Below are 22,261 nucleotides of genomic sequence, written 5' to 3' on the forward strand. Positions count from 1 at the left end.
TCGATTATGTTTAACTCATCGATGTATTATCAATCACCCTTTAATCAATAGCTGAATGTGGTATTTTGTTAAAATGTTGTGTAGAATTGAAATGAGTCTTTTAAAATAAACACATTTTGCCAGTTCCAAGGTAATAATTTTTAAATCAATACATTTCTGATGTTTTCACATTTCACAAATTCTTCTGAATGAATTTTAGATTAATAATTGAATTGTTATATTGAAAAGCGCTCACTAGTATCTATTTTAAGACAAGTTTGTAAATAGTATATAGTTTGTAAACAATGATACACGTGTAGCTGTAAACAATGATACACGTGTAGCTGTAAACAGTTTAATAATCGTCGTCTTCGTCGGATATATCACCTCCTAGGTCTCTGATTTACACCACTGGGTCGATGCCACTGCTGGTGGACGTTTCGTCCCCGAGGGTATAAACAGCTCAGTACTCAACAGTTCGGTGTTGACATGAATATCAATAATGCGGTCATTTTTATAAATTTCCTGTTTACAAAACTTTCAATTTTTCGAAAAACTAAGGATGTTCTTAACCCAGGCATAGATTACCTTAGCCGTATTTGGCACAACTTTTTGAAATTTTGGATCCTCAATGCTCTTCAACTTTGTACTTGTTTGGCTTTATAAATATTTTGATATGAACGTCACTGATGAGTCTTATGTAGACGAAACGCGCGTCTGGCGTACTTAATTATAATCCTGGTACCTATGATAACTATATATCCTGGTTACACGAAATAACGATATAATCCTCCGATTCTGGTGTTTCGTTACCTATGATTTTACCATCATGGGTCCAAAAAAAAAGATTTTTTTCGGCGAACCGTAGGACATTTAAATGTTTCAGGAGCCCATAGCGGTATCTTATTAAGTTTTCTGAAATGAAAAGTTTATCTTCGTTGTTTTTTTATAGTTTCCTTCTGTTTGAGAAAACCAATTGACGTGTTCTATAAGACAGGAAACGAACTATAACAGACATTTTGCCATTCCTTTTTGTCAGCATGCACTTATTGCAGAAATAACAGTTACATTCGTACTATTATATTTACTATAAATTCACTGTAATGGTCTGACCATTAAGTATAAATGACGAGTAGATTCAAGCAGAAAAAAATACCAGGTACTTATACTTTAATCAAGAACCAGTCCAGCAAATGGTAAAAATCTGAAAATACAAAACAAAATACAATTTATTATGTGTTAAATTTATAATATAATGTATGGAATGTTATTTTTAGACAATAATAGCACAGCCCTTTTAACGCAAAGTAAGGCTGTAATCATAAAGGTAAAAATTCCGTTAAATCACGAATAAAGAGTTCAAATATGTGATAAATGGTTTGAAGGCATGAATTAGAAAGTTATTAATGTAGCTCACGCTGTGGTTAGTCACACATTGTGTCCAAGATGACGTTTGATCTTAAATGTTCTCCAGTTCTGAATTTACCATGCACTGCAGGTCGGGATACGTGTAAGGAAAGGAACAAGTAGCGATATTTTAAAGGGAATGAACGGTTCAAAGATGAATAATCATAAAGTATACTTGAACAGACTAAGAATATAATCCAACGAACTATATGTATTGAGAACGAGGTAACGTAATATCAACAATTCTATTTAATTATTTCAGTGAAAACTAAAGACACTGTTCTGAACGTTGATGCCAACAGAAGACAATTTTATTTGAAAATATCTAGTTATAATAAATTGATAAAAAAAAAATGTATAATTTTGTTGTTGTTAGTATGACCATCAATGTTTCTCGAATAACATGAATAAATTTCGACCATAATTAAACACCAAAAAACGACATTGATATTTTAAACCCCTCAAAAAACAACACAAAACGGTTTATCTAGAAGTTATCGTAAATGCCATCTATTGGTTGTCCATTTCTAAGGCCTTCTCCACATTTTCTTACTTCAAAAATGCCATACATGAATTTGACTCTACCAGAAGCCAAGTACGTAGTCTTCAGCGATCCCTTAGCTTGTCAACAAAGAGGTTGCGACTTTATTGACTAGTGTTTTAAGCTTTCCAGCATAAAACCGATGGTTCTCTCCATGCATTCTGACTCTTTCCACTAATAAATAAAAGTTCGCCATGAAAGAGTGCTGAAAGTGAAATTAAACAACCAACAATTAATAAAAAATTTATCGCGCTTGTGAATTGAAAAAGATAGCTGAAGCCTGTCTGATGTACAAGTTATGCCTTAAGTCACTTCTTGTGTATGGTAGATAGAACAAGTTATATTCTGACGTCACGTCTTGTGTATGATGGATAGTACAAGTTTAATCATGATGTCACTTCCATTGTATGAAGGATAAAACAAGTTGTATCGTGAAGTCTCATGTGTATGATGGATAGTATGAGTTATATCCTTATGTCACTTCTTGTGTATAGTAGATAGAACAAGTTATATTCTGACGTCACGTCTTGTGTATGATGGATAGTACAAGTTAAATCCTGACGTCACTTTTATTGTATGAAGGATAAAATAAGTTGTATCGTGAAGTCTCATGTGAATGATGGATAGTTTGAGTTATATCCTTATGTCACTTCTTGTGTATAGTAGATAGAACAAGTTATATTCTGACGTCACGTCTTGTGTATGATGGATAGTACAAGTTAAATCCTGACGTCACTTCCATTGTATGAAGGATAAAACAAGTTGTATCGTGAAGTCACATGTGTATGATGGATAGTTTGAGTTATATCCTTATGTCACTTCTTGTGTATAGTAGATAGAACAAGTTATAATCTGACGTCACGTCTTGTGTATGATGGATAGTACAAGTTAAATCCTGACGTCACTTCCATTGTATGAAGGATAAAACAAGTTATATCGTGAAGTCTCATGTGTGTGATGGATAGTATAAGTTATATCCTTAAGTTAATTCTTGTGTGTAGTACAAGAAGCAAACTTAACTTAGTACGTAGTCTACAGTGATCCCTTAGCTTGTCAACAAAGAGGTTGTGACTTATTTGACTAGGTTTTCAAGCTTTCCTGCAAAAGCTGATGGTTCTCTCCATGCATTCTGACTCTTTCCAGTAATAAATTATAAATTATATCATGAAGTCTCATCTGTATGATGGATAGTACAAGTTAAATTCTGACTTCACTTCCTTTTGTGTAAAAAAAGAGCGGCGAAAGGTACCAGAGGGACAGTCATACTCATAAATCGGAAATAGCCCGACAAACTGGGGTGATCTCAGGTGCTTCGGAAGGGTTAGCAGATCCTGCTCCACATGTCGTGTTGCTCATGTTATTACAATCCGGATAAATAGTCTAATTCGGTAGGTCACATTCTTGAAAAGGGGAGGGATTGTAGTTACTACATAAGAAACATATCCGATATCATCTGTTGAACGGGTATTACATAACGGTCACCCAAATCAAGATGGTGTCCGTAAAATTTACGATGGGATGATTTTAACTACACCATTAGGAAATCTTTGTTTTATAAGTTCCTTGTGAACAGAAACCCTTTATAAAGAAAAATCATGATCATAAATACAAGCCCGGGAATATCGTATCAATTGGGATACCTATACTTCGTATGCAGGCACTACTGGAATGTTACTTCATACATGTAGAAATGGAAAGTTAACAATTGAGAAGCTGAAATCATCCATTTTGTCGAGAAGTTTTGTTTTCAAGTTACCATCTTTGTCTATTTCTAGATGTAAGTCAAAATATGAGACAGACTAACTGTATCTGTTGTATCCTTTACCGCTAGTAAGATGGGATAGATGTGTCTAACATAGTCACCAAATTTTGAATTATTTTGCGAGAGAGAACGTCAATTATATAGTGACAAGTAAAGTTAACGGATATTGCTATTTTCTAATAAATTTTCCTAAGAATCCTGTATGGTGTAAGCCTCATAATAATGAAGAAAGAAGAAGGCACACTTGGTCCCCATTGGAATGCAGAATCAAGCACCTGGATAATGCCAGTTTCATTGACTTTTTTGTTTGAATCAGAGTGTTTATCCCTTTCTAAAACAAACTTCTTGTATTAACGTTGGCCAATCTTTTTTTATGAAACAAAGCAATACAAACTCTTTCAATTTGTCTTTTAGTTAGGAATGGGGAATACTTGTGTAAAGTGTAGAAAGTCAAACGTTTTAATACAATTGCAAGATGAAAGAGTCTTAGATTGAATGAAATCTAAAAGATCTTTATAACTTTTTAGTATCCACATCTGATTCACGCCACCTCTAGAATAGTCAGTTTCACAATAACAGCCGGACTTTGATTGCTGATATTATAGAGGTCAATAATTTAGAAAGAGGTTTCGCGGAGCACTTGGAAGACCCACCAATATACCGTTGTTTGCAAGGACACTTCTGTGGTTTATGTATCCCATACAGTGATGGAAGATCCAGTTCTCTATCTTTGGTTGAAATTCCAAAGGAACTTGGAACAGACCTATGATTATCCAGGATTTCTTCTTTGGTAAGCAACGTGAGAGTATATGTTGAGTTTCCAAGTGAATTGTCAATACCGAATGCATTTATCAAGCATGTTATGTAATGAGATTTACACACAAAATGATGTTGTTTGGGGCTTTATCTGCGGGGACAGCATTCGCCTTGGGTTAACAATCTTCTCTATCACCCTTTCAGCTATGTATTATTCGTATACTATTTGATGTCGTTTGTTGTTTTTTTTTGTCTCGTATGTTTTGTGTTGTATTGTTATATTTTTTATTTCTTATTATAAGGTATAAGGATTAAATTCTCGGTCTCGTGTCCTCCCCGGAAATAACACAATTCTACAGTACTGTGAAACTGAGCCTTTAATAGTCCGAACGGACATATGATTAAAAAGTGAAATCATTAAAATGCTGAACTCCCGCGGAAAATTCATAACGGAGTGTCCCTAATCAAATGGTAAAAAAAAAGCTCAAATACATCAAACGACTAGATAATAACTGTCATGGTCCTGACATCGTACAGGCATTTTCAAATGTAGAAAATGGTTGCTTGAACCTGGTTTTATAGCTAGCTAAACCTCTCACTTCTATGACAGTAGCATCATATTCCATTATATTGACAACGATGCGTGAACAAAAGAAATAGACATAATATTAGGTAAAAATGTCAATAATACAGCAGTTAATATTGTGCTATAATCCTTATCACAGATTAAGCATATAAGTAAAAATGAATCACAAGAATACACAAACTTAACATAGTACAATTACACAATGACAGGATGTATAAGTACAGAGCCACGTCATACGGTTTGGATAGTATGATCAGCATTTATTGACAGTGCAGTCTATTATTCAAGTTGGATAATCTCTGCTGAGATAAGATAAACCAGTAAAGTTTGAAGCCTTGAACAACAGTGTCACCGTAGTAGACAATGACACCGCTTTTTAATCGCTTCTTTCTATTTTACAGGAAGATTTGCTTGTTACTAAAAATGCATTCCCGATATAGCAACTATTGCAAAGTATCTATCTTATTTTTTTAATCACATCACCAAGACCTTCCTGATTAAAAAATACAGGACAAACCTGAAAGGTATTACAGCGCTTTAATTATTGTGTTATCGCAGTTGCTCAAGAGATTTCAAACTTGATACATTTTTCACAATTAAGAGCATAGACTGAAACAATAACTTTGTTGTACCATTGGAGAACTGATTTTAAGAAATTAGTTCTATTTCAGGAAATCAAGTTAAAATACATACTATTTTCTTATTTGTACAAGGTTTGGAAAAATGTAGAAAACGAGGCTTTGCCGAGTATTGCCATCCTGTTTCGAGGTCAATACAAATAAAAGTTATGTTTCAAGTCAATTTATGGTTATTCTTAATATACTGTAACTCCTATCACTGTTCAAAATGAGACATTTATGGTAAAAATTATCATTATTTTTTTGGATCGGACTAAAAATTCCGCGATCCTGCATACAACTTCATTACTTTTATATTAGATATAGAGTTAATATTTACAATAACAAAGTTTACATCCCAGCTCCTTTGTTCTAACAGGGATGATCTGAGCCGGATCACCCCAGTTTGAGTTTCTTTGGTATGCATGCTTTCCTTTGTTCTGAAACATTTTGCTGTTAAAGTTTTGTCAGATTTCATTGTTGAAAGAGGTATGGAAATTGACATTTTGGAAGCCACAAAAGATGAAATCGCAAACTTATTGCAAGATTTTTATGCCAACATCCGAAATAAAAGTCAAAAATATTACAAGAAAAATACTCTTCTAGCCATACGACAGAGCATAAATAGATATCTGAAGGAGAACGACAGGTTTTTTGACATCATAACCGACCCCGAATTTACCCGAGCGAACGGCAACTTTACTTCCCTACTCAGGAAAACGAGAGAAGAGGGAAAAGGAACTGTTACCCACCATGAGGCTATCTCCCTAGAGGATTTGAGAATGCTTTATGAACACCCACTAGTTTTTAACACGTCAACTCCCCAGGGCCTTCTAAATAAAACTATATTCGAGACAATCTTATATTTCTGCAGAAGGGGTCAAGAAAATCTCTCACAATTGAAGGTTGATGAATTTAAAGTTGACTCGGATCAAAAAGGGCAGATGTATGTCCGTAAACTTACAACAGAACTAACAAAAAACCACCAAGGTACTACAAATGAGCCAGAGGGTTCAGGGGGAATGATGTATGCTACTGGCACAGATAGATGTCCTGTTAAGTCTTTTGTAAAATATCTAAAGAAACACAATAACGCAAGCAATAGATTATTCTTGCATCCAAAGAATTCATTCAGTGAACAAGATGATATGTGGTTCAGAAATGAACCAATTGGACAGAACACCATAAAAGTGTTTATGAAGAATTTGTCGAAGTCAGCAAAATTATCTAGAGAATACACCAACCACTGTATCCGGTCAACATGCATAACCTTGCTGGACTATAGTGGCTTCCAATCCCGTCACATCAAGACTATCAGTGGACACAGAAATGAGGCATCTTTATCAAGCTATTGTTATGATACTTCAGGTAAATGCTATACACAAATATTTAATATTCATTGTGCAATTGCTAAAATTTTATTACAGTTATTTAAGGAATGACTAATATTTTTTCTGTCTATGAAGAAATAACATAAAAAATGTGGTATATTACAGTCATTTCTTATAATTTAATTCTAAATTTCATTTCAAACCGTAGAAAACCATGAAAAAAGGTTGACGTCACGGTCACATGACTAAATTATGTCTATGGGCTGATAACAAAATAACGTCAGCCAATCAGAAGATGCGTTACATCCAAAATTAAATTATATCTATATATATCTTATGCAGTACATCATTTGTACATATAATAACAAAAATATACATTGAATTACAACAATATTGTAAGAATATTTCTGCTTTTAATATCATAATTGAGTTTATCCAAAATTTGTATGTAAAATCTCAAAAAGGTATTGGGTTTAATGTGTGAAATGACTGAGTACAATATTTATATATTCTTTATTCTAATGACTATTCTTGTACATTTCTTTATTTTATTGTGCATGTTTATAAATTAATTTTACTGTCTGTCAATCATTTTCTGAACTCATATAAATGCTTTCATTGTTTTTTTATAAATACATTTCAGATAAACAGAAAAAGAGTATGTCTGATGCATTAAGTAAATGTACCTATGGCACATTACAACAGACAGAAAGTAGGAGTGTAACTAGTAAGTATAATCATGTAAACTATAAAATTAAACAAAATAATCAAAGAAATGCAAAGAAAAAATAACCTAGGAGAAATGCATGTATTTATCGTCTTGTTGGTACCATGAAATATAGCACACTACATTGTTGCATTGACTCCCCTCAAATATTATAGCACAATAAAATCACATCGAAAATTGTATTCTAATATTTGCCACTAAACTTGGGTTGTACTGTTTAAAGATACTGATAAGACAACTTTTCATATGGCTCCTAAGTCCTTTTGTACATATAGTCTATATAATATATAAATAGTTCTCCTTACATGCAAGATAGTGTAAAAACAAACTGAATTCTTTTTATTACAGTTAGCTTGTCCCAGGAAAAGACTGTTTCTACCTTCACGTCGGATGAGAATGAACAGCCAATACCTCTACCAGTAATAGAGACTGTTTCTGCTGTTAGAAATAGTAAGAGACAAGGTATTTTTTTTTGTATTCAGGTACTATTGAAATAGTATTAACTATTCAACATATATTTTGGGTCAACAACATGAAATAAATGACAAAAGGTTTGTCACATAGTCTTCAACAATGAGATCTTCCTTAAAGTCACTCTCCTACATGTCCCGTTACATATAATGGAGTTCATGAACAAAATGGCATTCAGGTGAATTAATTGCATATTTAACACATGTAAATACATTTATGTCTCAACATTCTTCAGTACATTTTAAAAATGAAAGTACGCTTTTACTTGTTTTTGATAGTACAAATGATGGTACCGCTGGATGTGTAAATATGGCCAAGAACTATTTGTGCAACTTTTTTTTATGTTCAACTAGAATAATTTGTTACCTAATAGTATTGGTACTTTGTTCACACTCAAAAGCTGACTTTATTTAAATTATTTCAGTTGAAACTGCACCATATGATCCAGATATCATTGACTTTTTGGGACTACCTGATGATGTTTTGGTGGACTATTGCCAATCAGTCGAGAATTCTGACCACCAAATAAGTGCCCCAAAGCAAATGAAGATGATGCCATTGATGAATATTTCAAATTGTACTGTTAATATCAACTATTACAATAATTGAATTTGAACAATAATGGAAAATACATTGTAGTAGATATTACTTGAATTATAAGGACATTTAAGAGACTTTAAGATACCTTAGTTTCTGTTAAAACTTTATTTTATATTTGTTAACATATGTTTACTGCTATTGAAACCAAAATAGTCATTTGTTACAGATAAATTGTAATAAATGACATTTACTGTTACTATTACTTGTTTTTTTTTTAAGTTATAGAGTACTGTGAAGAAGGTTAATAAATGAAATGGAAGAGGTTTGGAGTACACCTTCTTGAGAAAAATCCAAAATAATACAGAGACAAATCTAGGACATAATGCTTTAATTGTACTTCTTCATCTTGAAGTGAACATGAGTTTAAGCTTTCAACAATGAGCAAACCGCTGGAACCTGTTTTTCTGTTTGTCTTTTTCATTTTTAGCCATGGCGTTGTCAGTTTGTTTTAGATTTATGAGTTTGACTATCCCTTTGGTATCTTCCGTCCCTCTTTTATAGCAAGTTTAACACAACTTCTAGCACCAGGCCAACCAGTATTCTATTGTATGTCAGTAATGATTTATATTCAGATACAGAGTTAAAATCAATCATTTCACCTCAAAACATACTATTGAATCAATCCCTTTGATAATCTTTCTTGCAGCTATAAAGACAAAGTCAAAGTCTTTTTAAGAGAGCAAATATATGTTGATAAGATTACATAAAAGGCATATTTTTTATATTGAAATACACTATTGTCACTATTCAAAATAGTACACAGTCAGTATAATAATGATATTAATGTTGTGTTTAACATTGACTATGGAAAATAGTAGCCAGGGTTTGAGACAATAGTGCACTCCCCTTCGGGTCGTGCACTATTGTCTCTCACCCTGGCTACTATTTTCGCATAGTCAATGTTAAACACAACATTATTATATAATTATTAAAATTACCCTAAGCGCTTTACAAGACATATCCATTCATAAATATACATATAAGTATTTAAAAAAAATAAAAAAAATAATTAAGTCACCTTGTCAAAAACAAAGTAAATGAAAAGGTGAAGGTCGAAGTATGCCTTTAGCATGTTTAGTCTAGCCATGAATAGAACTGCATACATATTTATAAAGGACATGTATTTGAAATTATGTAAGACATTTGCAGAAATGTTGTTAATACGGCAGTAGCAAACGAGAGAATGATAAGACTTTCAAAAGATTATGGATTATAAAAGGTTGTTGGGTCAATAATGTGTAGCTCGCACAATAAAAAAGAAATCACAAAACTGAGAAGGAAATCTAGTTCACAAATTTTAGAACTTGCTAAATTTTGTTATTTCAAAATATTGTGTTTTCTATCGACATAAATTTAGAAAGTTCTGCAGATGATATTTGCTCTGGTTTTTATTTTGTGGCAGTCATTCATGGATTAAGGAATATGTTTCCCTCATACATAGGTCTGGTCCCGTATGCATAAAACATCTTAACTTAAGTGTTCCTTTAACTAAGATTTCACCAAAAAATCCCCTAGCTATTTAAAATTCATCAGTCATTATGCATAAAATTACTTAACTTAGGAATACTTAAATCGGAATCTTTCTCTTATTATCGTATGCTATATATAAGCTTATCGCATGTTCTCATCCGTGAAAAAGTTTGTTTTGATTATCAAAATTGATTGACCAATACACATTTTATCAAGAACTTAGGTTGAATTGATGTTGGCGTGTTAAACATGTCAATTAAAAAATACGTAACCAATTATAACAGAGGAACGAAAGATAACAGAGGAACAGTCAAACTCATAAATCGAAAATAAACTGACAACACCCAGGCTTAAAAGGAAAAAGACAAACAGACAAACAATAGTACACATGACACAACATAGAAAACTAAAGAATAAGCAACACGAACCCCACAAAAGATAGAGGTGATCTCAGATGCTCCGGAAGGGTAAACAGATCCTGCTCCACATGTGGCACCCGTCGAGTTGCTTATGTGATAGCAAATATGGTAAATAGTCTAATTCGGGAGGTCACATTCATGAAAGGGAAGGCGATTGTAGTTACGATGTAAGGAACATATCCGATATCATTTGTGAAACGGTTATTCCATAACGGTCAACCAACTCGTGATGGCGTCCGTAAAACTGACTAAGGGATCATCTCAACTTCAGCATTTGGAAGTCTTGGTTTAATAGCTTCCTTGTGAGCAGCAACCATCTATCAAGGAAAGTATGATAGGAAATGCAAGCACGGGAAAATCGTATCAATTAGGAGATATATACCCCGTATGCAGGTGCTGCTGGAATGTTGCTACTTAGAAATGGAAAGTTAACATTTGGAAAGCTAAAATCATCTCTTTTGTCGTAAAGTTTTGTTTTCAACCGACCCTCATTGTCAATTTCTAGATGTAAGTCAAGATATGAGGCCGACTTAACCCTTTTGTTGCCGACCGTTTTTCAAGGTTGCATTTCATATGACGAAAAATACGACAGCTCAACGTCTGTGACATAACATGCAAAACAACGACGTCATTCGATATATGACGTCACGACATAATGACCGTTGCATATGGGACCAATTGAAGAAAAACATAGCACTGTTTAAATTTGTTTCTAGGGAAAAGGCCCAAGAAAATAAATTTATTGAGATCTACACATACATGTATTTCAAATTTGCACATTATGTTAAGAAATTCATAAGATCAAGAAATATGAATAAATAACACAATATGTTTGATGTAATAACGTCACACTATGTAATAATATGCAACCAAGAAACAACAAAATAATTTTACAGAAGCTGCATTATAGATATTTACATAATCACACCAAATATAAAGTTATTTCTTTGGTGCACACATGGTTTTCCAATCCAAAATATACATTAAAGGTTGATGGAAAATATGCAAATTTCGTCATGGTTTGTTGCCATGGTTATTTGTCAATATGAAATTTGTTTTTATTTTCCTTAGTATAGTTAGGACAAATTTAAGAACTTGTATGGTTACTTTTTAATTTGTACTTATATTTGGGCCATATATGACGTAATGTATATATAGACTACGGTCTATTGTTGAAGACTTGTTTGTTGACCTTAAGTATTTTGTCTTGGGGCTTCTCTCTCACTGACTGATACCATTGATTTGTGTTTGAATCAATGCATAATGTAGTTTTTTTTAGCTTGGAGTCTTAGTTAGTTTGAAAGGCCTATTGGTCCACAGGCACATACAAGTATGGTCAAATTGAAGATCAATGGGTCTTTTAAGATATATTTAATTAAATACAGATTTAAGCACCACCAAAAACGAACTAAGCACCACAGAAGGTAGCCTCCCTCCTTTCGGTCCAATAGAACATGACACTCCATAATTAAATGTTTAACGATATCAAAAGACTGTTTGTTACATAAATGGCTGCCGATACTAAAGCCACAAGTACTAACAGTTCGAGTTTTGCATCGGGATATAAAACTGTCAACTGAATTGATCTATGTTCACAGAGGGTAGGATAAATTTTGGAATACCGTTTGAGTTCATTTCTATTTTCTAAATTACTTTTCCATCTGTTCTCTTCTTTAGAGTATGGCCACGAAGTGCCTACATTGGCCCTGTGAAATGACAAAAAATAAATATAAACAAGGTGGATCCATTATAGTTAAAACATATCTACCAATATCGTTTGTTATTTTGTTAAAAAAAAAATCATATTTTCATGACGTCACTAATGTGACGTAACACCCGAAGTCGAACCGGAATGCTCAAAACATCAAAATTTTCGAAGAATTTCACACTTCTTGGCTCAATTTCGCATTGGCCACATGCCTCGACCAAAGTAATTCTAATCTCATTTTAATTGTTTGACAATTTGAAATCGTTTGCAACAATTTTTAGCGTGGTCGAGGTCTGTGGCCACATCGAAAAATAAACTTTTGCAAACAAGCAAATCAGGATTCGACAATGTTATTTCCGAGGTACGATAGATTTTGTGGCGAAATGTCTTATGCATATACCACGAAATTATATTAAAATAGAAACAATTTATATAGTTCATCTTCTTTTTATAATATTTTGAATAAAATCTATCATATTTCTGTTATTTTGTATGTATTGAAATTACATGGCGCATGTTTGTTGCACTTACCAACAGAAATATGGATGCAGGCAGTTTTGCCGGACGGTGACATATTCGAATTTGTATTTTCTCTGACATATATATATATATATATATATATATATATATACTGTAGTCCATTATGTAAATCTTTTCTTGCAACTGAAGTATGCCTTTCTTTGAGATTACGTATTGAGGTAAGTCAAAATTAATTTATAGATTTAAATAACAAACAAAAATTGGAATAAAAAGTTCCGTAGCTTCGTCAACTGCCGACGGAGATTTTCCCGTAGTTTATACAACGTTTTATTCTATTATTGGAAAATAAAATGAGAGTTCATTTCAAGGTTATTGTAACGCTTAAAAAGGATTTTGAAATGTTATGTTTAAGATTGGTCGGCTTTGCTATAAATTGTTTGTATATGCCTTCAACCCCCAGGGGTATAAATGTGCATTTCATGAATTAAAAAAAAAAAAAAAAAAAAAAATAAATAAAAAAAAAAAATATAAAAAAAAAAAAAATGGGGCAGCTTTAAATTAAAGCCGAATTTATTCTAAAAAAACCGTCTTAAAAATATCATAACTTTGCTAAAGCAGTAATACATCTTTACTCATTTTAAAAACATAAAAACAAAAATTAAACAAAATCAGACGACTAGTTTAAGTACCGCCTTGTAACTTATATACCTCTTGTTTTCCTTCTTTGGAATGTACGACGATGTGGTGTAATGGTTAGAGCGTTACGCATTAGACCGACATGGTATAGCTAGTACGGGTTCTTAAAAAGTATTTTTAATCTTCTTTTTTTGTATACTTCCATTAAACCTAATGCATTTCTTTCATTTCTGTGATTGTTTGAATGGATCCACTGATATTTTTATATTTTCTAGACTTACTGATTAATTGATGACATTATTTTGAAACATTTCTATTTGGCATTTGATTTTTTTTAAGAAGAAATTGTTATCTAACAATTTTTCTATATAGAACTTGCCTTTCTGATGAGTAATAGAAATTAAACAAGTTAAGATACCTGCATATTCAGTCCCCCATAAATTATCAAATATGATATATGATCTATAAATACTGTTTGTAGTGTGACTCCTAGTGGCAGTGAGTTAGGACTGGAAACTAAATTATTTTATTACACATTGTTGTTCAATTTTCATTCCTGAACACATATGTTTATACACAATAATTAAAAATAAGATGTGTTATAAAATTGTTGCTCTGTTTTATATTGTTGGGTTGCTGTTCATTATCGCATGCATCAAATCTCCTGTTCTAAACTGCAATCGTGGTTTGCGTATTAAGATTCATTTCTTTATTTCACTTCAGAATGCCTGGAAGCGGTCCACAGTATTACCCTTGCGTTCTATGCAATAAAAGAACTAAACCACATGAAAGAAGATCAATCAATAAATCTGTAGCAAATTTTTAAGCATTTGAAGAAGACTTTTTTGATAGCACATAAACAAGAAGACAAAATATGCAATACGTGTAGACACAAATACTATGTTCAGGAAACTAGACAATCCTCTGTTGTACAGCACATATTATCTGACGATGAAGATTATGCTCCACCAGCAAAACGTAGATCTACTGTTTTATCCAGTCCACCATCAGTATCTCTTTCAATACCTTCTACATCAAAAAGCCATTCATACTGTTTCATATGCAAAAATCCTGGACCAAAGCTAATTGTTGTTCCATCACAAGCACGATTTTCTGCATTTCTTCAAAAAGAGGTTATAATTCCTGCAGGATGTCGCTGTTGTCCGGGACATTTGACGGAAGATAATTTTACAGAAGATGCAATAACATGAATTAACACATGACATGGGCAAAATCTCTTTGTTCTTACTGTACTATAATCTGGATAATGCACAGCAAAGGTGTGCATTAACTACCTCAGATCTACTGCACAGTTCAAATCTATTTTTACCTTTAGGGGCGGTTCCTAGATTTTGACAGGGGCGTTATTCTATCAAATTAAAAAAAATATATCACCGAGTGTAGCGAGACTAAAACAATATTGACGATTTTAAGGCAAAACACGTAGTTTCAAAATAGGAAAAAACAAAGGTTTCTCATTTCTTTTTTTCATCTTACCTTGAACATTAAATTTTTATTATATTTTGCGTACAACATAAATCTTAAATTAGTGTTTTAAAACCAGAAGAAAGATAGTTAAAACAATTTTTGGTCATTTCCGCCAAAAAAGAAATGTAGCTAAGAATATCCGAATAAAAGAAATCTGATTTGGATTAGTTTTAGACTCAATGGAATTTATAACGACTTTTTCAATATCTATTCCCTATATTTTTGGATCGAATTTAAAGGGGTCATATTTAAGTTTGTTTTAAAACAAGGAGATTAGCTGGAGATCAATCAGACTTCATTTAGATGGACGTGTTTTAAAAATTAATACAGTAGATACAAAGAAATTTGGGGGAGGGGGAGGAAAAGATTGGAAAGAGAAACGTATTTTCTGTTTATTCAACATTTAAAATTTAGGTAATATAACATCTTCCTCGGTTTATCTTTCTCTATTGAAGCATATCATTGATTGAAAGAAATTCAAAAGCAATTAATCTAAACTCAATAACCCTTTCAGTTATGATTTTTTTTTCATACAACGATTTGAAAGTACTCAATTTGTCAAAGTCTTAATCGTCACTTATTAAATAAAAAAATGGGAATAGATTAAACAGAAACATTAAGAAAAAATCTGCCATTAAATCGCAAAAGTCTAAACCCCAAAAAAGTTGTCAATTTAAAACTTACCAATGAAAGTCGTATTTCCCCCTTTCTTAGGATCCGTGGATTGCGGAAAATCGTCCACATCTAAAACATTCACGTAAATTAATGACGTCATGTGTTAAAACAGTTATTGGGCCAATCAAATCGGTATATAGAATTTAATCTGCACGCGCTCAGGATGACCCTTTAACCCGAACTCCTACGTCGTTCGGGTTAATAAGGGTCACCTGAGCTGTGCAGATTAAATTCTATATACCGACTTGCTTGGTCAATAACTATAACTAAGTAAAATAAACTGTACAAATGATAATGTCATCCTTAACAGATCTACAATTATGGATCTTTTGAAGAAGTTAAGATACACAGCCTTACAAAATGAACAATCAAGAATTGACTTTGATACAGATAAAGTGTTATCTGACTCTGACTTTATCAATTTAACCGGTATAAATAAGGACAATTTTAATGATCTTCATTCCTACATCAAAAATATAGTAAGAAATACACCTACACGAAGCACAAGAACTTCTCTTAGAATTTTCCTTTTTAAATTAAAATCTGGAATTTCAAATAAAGTGCTATCTACCATTTTCAACATATCAAGATCAAGTTTACGCCGAGGTATTTCATGTGTCAGACAAGCTTTAGTTAAGAATTTCGTACCTGAAAATTTGGGTTTTAATCACATCAGCCATGATGAAGTCGTTAATCTGCACACACGACCACTAGCTCAGACTTTATTTGGGGATGGAACAAACAAACAGGCCGTCTTAGTGCTTGATGGCACCTATATGTATATTCAGAAAAGCGGAAATTTTCATTTTCAAAGACGGTCATATAGTTTACACAAGGGACGACCGCTTGTTAAACCAATGGTAGTTGTTACTACTACAGGGTACTTTGTGACTGTTCTTGGACCATACATGGCCGACTGCAAAAATAATGATGCGGCAATCCTCAAACATATGTTTAACACAGATGTAGAAGATATCAAAGAATGGCTACAAGACAATGATATATTTGTAGTTGACAGAGGAGTCAGGGACTCATTGGAGCTTCTTGATGATTTGGGGATAAAGGCACAGATGCCAAGCTTTTTAACGAAAGGCCAAAAACAGATGACAACAGATGAAGCCAATGCAAGCAGATTAGTTACTAAGGTTTGTACCCCTACAGCCAAAATACTGTAGTATAATTCTCAAAACAAATTTTGAAACAGCGTCACTTTATATATAGTATTATGTTAAGATATTTTTATCGCTACACATAAAATGCTCTTATTCATACGAAGCACACCCAACTCACATATGCACATAGTTAGTTACTACTAAGACTATGACTATTGTGCCACTAATAAAAATAAAGAAAAGTAACTTATAGGACTGCGTATTTTTAGTTTTCCCCTATGAAGTTTTTTTACACATAAATATCAATTAAACAAACCAATAACGAAAAAAAGGTAGCACACCTTCCATAAACGTTTTATATTCTTCACACGTGACGGTATTGTTGTTACTGTTCGCAAAAATGACAATGTATTTAACATAATTGACATTGACAAACATAGTTTTAATTGCAACCGATTATAAATTTCAGACCTTATGTTTAGAGCTATTTTTCTAATGCATGTAGTTCGAAGGTTTGGTTGGATTTCTTGCTTTTATCGTATATATGTTTGCTCAAGCATCCAATAGCATTATATTAACTGAAGCCCTACCTATGTATTAATTGCAATTGTAAAACTTTATTTCAATGTTTGAGCAAACAGTTATATAAACACAGTAAGCAAGCCAACCAAACCTTTTATCTACAAGCTGTAGGAAAATAGCCCTAGAATACTATTTTTCTCATTCTAGGTCCGTTGGGTAGTAGAATCTGCTAATGCAAGAATCAAGAGATGGAAGTATCTGAGCCATGTTTTACCAAATAAACAAGTTCCATATATCGGAGATTATGTTTGCATTGTATTTGGAATATCAAATAAATATTTACCGCCGTTGTCTCCAGGTAAACATTCTCACTAAGATAGCTCGTATTGATAACTGTGATAAGTATACTATGTATATCATGAAATCATAAATAGTGATCAAATCGAATTTGCGATATTTTAAAGACACATTTTTTTTCACAAGGAAATTCGCACTGTGAGAGCTGTCATTTTCCACTAAGTTAAAAAAATATATTTTTAAGAAAATGAACGAAGAAAAAAAACTTTCTCTAAAAAGTATTAATCACTTTTCCATAACTATTCATTAGAAAGCAAATTAACCAAACAAGCAATCTAAACAAAATCTATAAGACAAATGATAAATAATACCACATGATAATATAAAACATTAATTATTATTGTTCTTTTGCATATACATATAGATGTGGAATAAGTGCCAATGAGACAACTCTCCATACTGCGACTAAGAGTTGGTAATTTTTGTGTCATTTGGTAAACTTGTAAATAGTTGTCTCATTGGAAATCACACCACACTTTTTTTTCATATTTGATTTAAAAATTGTGAAACTATTTACTTGTATTATAATTGAAATTTTCTTGTTTAAAAAGGATGTGACAATGAAGAAGCATTGGCTGCAAAAATGCTCCATCTGTCGAAAAGAGTCAATACACTGAAACAGAGGGTAGAAGAAGAAAATTTGGAGAGGCGTCAGACAATTTGGAAAGAGCCAGATAATCATACTTTAGACGATTTTCCACTTCTTGATGAAGAAGATCTGAGAAACATAACGTGCGGTGTCTATCAACTAAAACTTAGCACTAGCTACATTCAGGAACACTTAGAAGGCAATTGTCAAATTCTTATATTTAGATGGTGATGTTCTTTTGGCACCATCTTACGGTGTTTATATTTCACAGCTCGTTCGCTATGCCCGTGTCTGTTGTGACGTTTTTGATTTTAACGAACGCAATCAATGTATTACTAGTTAATTATTAAACCAGGGATATCGTTACTTAAAACCTTTACTAAATTTTTCCATAGATATAACGATTTAGTTTTGAAGTTTGGTTGTACCTGTAGAAAACTTATTTCAAACGGGATAGCTCATCCTCATTTTTACGGAAATGTTGTTAACCATGCCCGAAAATTTAGAAATGATCCTTGTAAACTTATCGCTCCTTTAAATACACTTATTCTAAAAGGTTACCAACTCAACACTGTAATAAGATCATTGAATATTGTTTTTATTGGTATAAATATTGATTTTGTTATCAGTATATTAAAAGCAAACTAAATATTACTAGTATGTTATATACATATACAGATTAATGGATCTACAATCTGTCTGTAATTCAGTGGTTGTCGTTTGTTTATGTGTTACTTATTTGTTTTTCGTTCATTTTTTTTAATTCAAATAAGGCAGTTAGTTTTCTCGTTTGAATTGTTTTACATTGTCATATCGGGGCCTTTTATAGCTGACTATGCAGTATGGCTTTGCTCATTTTTGAAGGCCGTACGGTGACCAATAGTTGTTAATGTCTATGTCATTTTGGTCTCTTGTGGACAGTTGTCTCATTGGCAATCATACCACATCTTCTTTTTTTTTATATAAAAGAGCAGATAACAGCCGAAGGTCACCAATGAGTATTTAAGCAGCGTGAAATTCCGGACCCGAAGGCGTGCTTTAGCTGGTCCCTAAACAAAAAATGTGTACTAGTTCAATGATAATGGACGACATACTAAACTTCAAAATATATATAAAAGAAACTAAAATTAAAAAGCATATCAGACTTATAAAGACCAGAGGTTCCTGACTTGGAACAGGATGTATAGCCAGTCAAGGTCGTTAAAAACTTCCATTTGTTGGAACAGGCTTAAAAATGCGGCGGGGTTAAACATGTGTTTTTAGATCTCACCCCATTTATACCTCTAGCAAATGTAGAAAAACAAACACACAACAATACGCATAATAAAACCCAGTTTAAAAGAAATCCGTGTCCGATGTCAGAATAGGTAATAAAAGAAACTAAACAAAATGACAATGATACATAAGTTAACAAAGGACTACTAGCAGTTACTGACATGTAGTTCCAGACCTCAATAAAGCTGATTGAAAGATTATGTCTTCATCATATGAGCACAATACCTCTTGTTAGTGGTTTAGTATTGTACCATCATAAAATATATGAGAAGAACAGAACTTAAATAAAACAAACACAAATGAGAGGAATCACATAAGACTTCTTTACATTGTATCAAAACTACCAAATTGCAAATTAGACGGTCAAGAACTTCAAATTTGGTCATACATGTAGCAAGCGAAGAATGTAGTTTCTTTTGTAATAATGATGTTCACATCCTGTTTGAAGAAGAAACATATAAATATTCTTTGAAGCGAAGAGATGATATAAAATGTGTATATATATATATATATTTCATATTAATACACAAGTATCTAAACATTATAAGAGAATGATTCGATTTAAAATGAGCGGTTTCATTTTGAACCAGAACGTAGAATGAATAATTTGAACATAGGTATTTAGAATAAAACTGTTTTGTATTAAAAGAAATCGGTTTTCGTTTCATCGTGATTTACATAACGATTGTTCTTTGGGTTTGTTTATGAATAGTTATCAAAGATACCAGGCTTATAATTTGATACGCCATACATGCGTCTATATAAGACTTATCAGTGACGCTCAGATCAAAATAGTTTCAAAGCCAAAAAGGTACAAAGTTGGAGAGCATTGCGGACCAAAATTCCAAAAAGTTGTACCAAATACGGCTAAGGTAATATATTCCTGGGATCAGAAAATCCTTAGTTTTTCGAAAAATTCAAAGGTTTGTAACAGAAAATTTATAAAAATGACCAACATCGAAGTGTTGACTACACGGCTGGTGATACCCTCGGGAACGAAACATCCACTAACAGTGGCATCGACCCAGTGGTTTTAATAGTTATGGATATTGTTTTGGGTGAACGATGTATTTATTCGTTTATCCTAAAAGAAATCACATATCAAAATTGTTTTTAACTTCAAAATGGCGACTTTCGTCTGTTACTTAGAGGTAGATTGAGATTCAACGCTTGATGTTGTCTAACCGGACTCGTGGATAAGAAATATTGGATTTAGAATTTTGATTAAGTATCTTTAGTAGTGACAAAACTTTTATTTGAAAATAAATCAAAAACTAAGATGTAGTGCACGCAGTTAAAGTATTTGAATACTATATGAAAGTATTTCTGCTTAAATATATATGTCTACAAGCTTCATAGTTATTACCACAGACGAGCTCATAATGGCTAAACAAATTTGCAATCGATTGTCCCGACTAGTAAGAATAAATCTTTCATCGAAATTCATTTTAAAAATACGTATTCTAAAAACATGTTATACAACTATTCAATGTAATCACAGACTTAGATTGACTATTGCGTGAACACAAAATGAACGGAATGAGTTTGTTTATAATCTTATTATAAATATATAATTAAAAAAGAGGGACGAAAGATACCAGAGGGACAGTCAAACTCATAAATCGAAAATAAACTGACAACGCCATGGCTAAAAATGAAAAAGACAAACAGACAATCAATAGTACACATGACACAACATAGAAAACTAAAGAATAAACAACTCGAATAGACTAAATAATTTTATTATTGTATTGATTCATGATGTTTTTCAACTGAGGCACATGGATTGATTGATTGATAAGTGTTTAACGCGACTTCCAGCACTGGCGGTTATTTGTTGGCGGTCTGTTTTTATTGATGTAGGAAGCCGGAGTGCCCGGAGAGAACCATAAACCATCGACATAAAAAAAATGACAATCGTTGTCTGTTAAGATTTGAGTCGAGCAGACATGCGACGTGCGGCGTGCGAACTTGACTTACATCTCGGTATTAACAAGTAAATGATAAATTAGTTGAACTACTTAGACCACTCGGCCACAGAGGTTCATGAGGCACGAATTAGGAGATAACTGTATTGTATTTTAAGCTCCGACGGCATCAATTGGGGATTTGATGGTCGCAAATTAACATGATTAAGTTTACTGGCGACGCGTTAGCGGAGACAGTAAACGGGTATTTGCGACCATCAAATCCCCAATTGATGCCGTCGGAGCTTAAAATACAATATTGTTATCTCCATTCTAATGAAACTAACAGAAAACAACTTTAAAACATGTATTTAAAATCTGTCATATGCCGTCTGCGCTTGCGCGTACGTCCCATAGCATCAATTGTCAATTGATGCCATATAAATAAGTGATGTTATCCAATCAAAATGAACGTTACAAACGTTGTTGCATTAGAATACAAATTTTATATATATACATTTTAACTACGCTACGAATATTAATAGCGAACAGTTTGATTAAAATATAGATAAAGACATCATAAACAATTTCAGTCATAGAGCTTTGAGGTTTTAAATTTATTCTCAACTCATATTTTACTAGAACTGAACTATTCGCTTCTCAGAAAAAAAGAATCATGGGTAATTTCATTGTTCGTACCCCAAAATGAAAATAACGTCACGTCTTTGGTTCAATTTTCATTGTTTATGACATTTTTAACCAATCACGACGTTTTGGTGTACACTTTCGAAAATATTACCCAGGATTCATTAGATTCTGAACCGGTGAATTGTCACTTACCCCTTT

General features: G+C 32.7%; 2 protein-coding genes across 2 annotated transcripts; both read left to right on the forward strand.

Moving 5' to 3' along the window:
• Positions 1–6,348: 6,348 nt before the first annotated feature.
• LOC143042683 (uncharacterized) lies at positions 6,349–8,957 on the forward strand. The gene is made up of 4 exons (XM_076215111.1): positions 6,349–7,016; positions 7,623–7,706; positions 8,055–8,168; positions 8,602–8,957. The coding sequence occupies exons 1-4, from the start codon at positions 6,431–6,433 to the stop codon at positions 8,784–8,786; spliced, it is 969 nt and encodes a 322-aa protein (XP_076071226.1). The 5' UTR covers positions 6,349–6,430; the 3' UTR covers positions 8,787–8,957.
• Positions 8,958–9,030: 73 nt separating this feature from the next.
• On the forward strand, positions 9,031–18,464 carry LOC143043798 (uncharacterized). Its single transcript, XM_076215979.1, has 5 exons — positions 9,031–9,039; positions 14,426–14,691; positions 15,919–16,798; positions 17,495–17,645; positions 18,196–18,464. The coding sequence occupies exons 1-5, from the start codon at positions 9,031–9,033 to the stop codon at positions 18,462–18,464; spliced, it is 1,575 nt and encodes a 524-aa protein (XP_076072094.1).
• The last annotated feature ends 3,797 nt before the right edge of the window (positions 18,465–22,261 follow it).

The sequence above is a fragment of the Mytilus galloprovincialis genome, chromosome 8 (genome assembly GCF_965363235.1).
Source record: "Mytilus galloprovincialis chromosome 8, xbMytGall1.hap1.1, whole genome shotgun sequence".
NCBI lineage: Eukaryota > Metazoa > Mollusca > Bivalvia > Mytilida > Mytilidae > Mytilus > Mytilus galloprovincialis.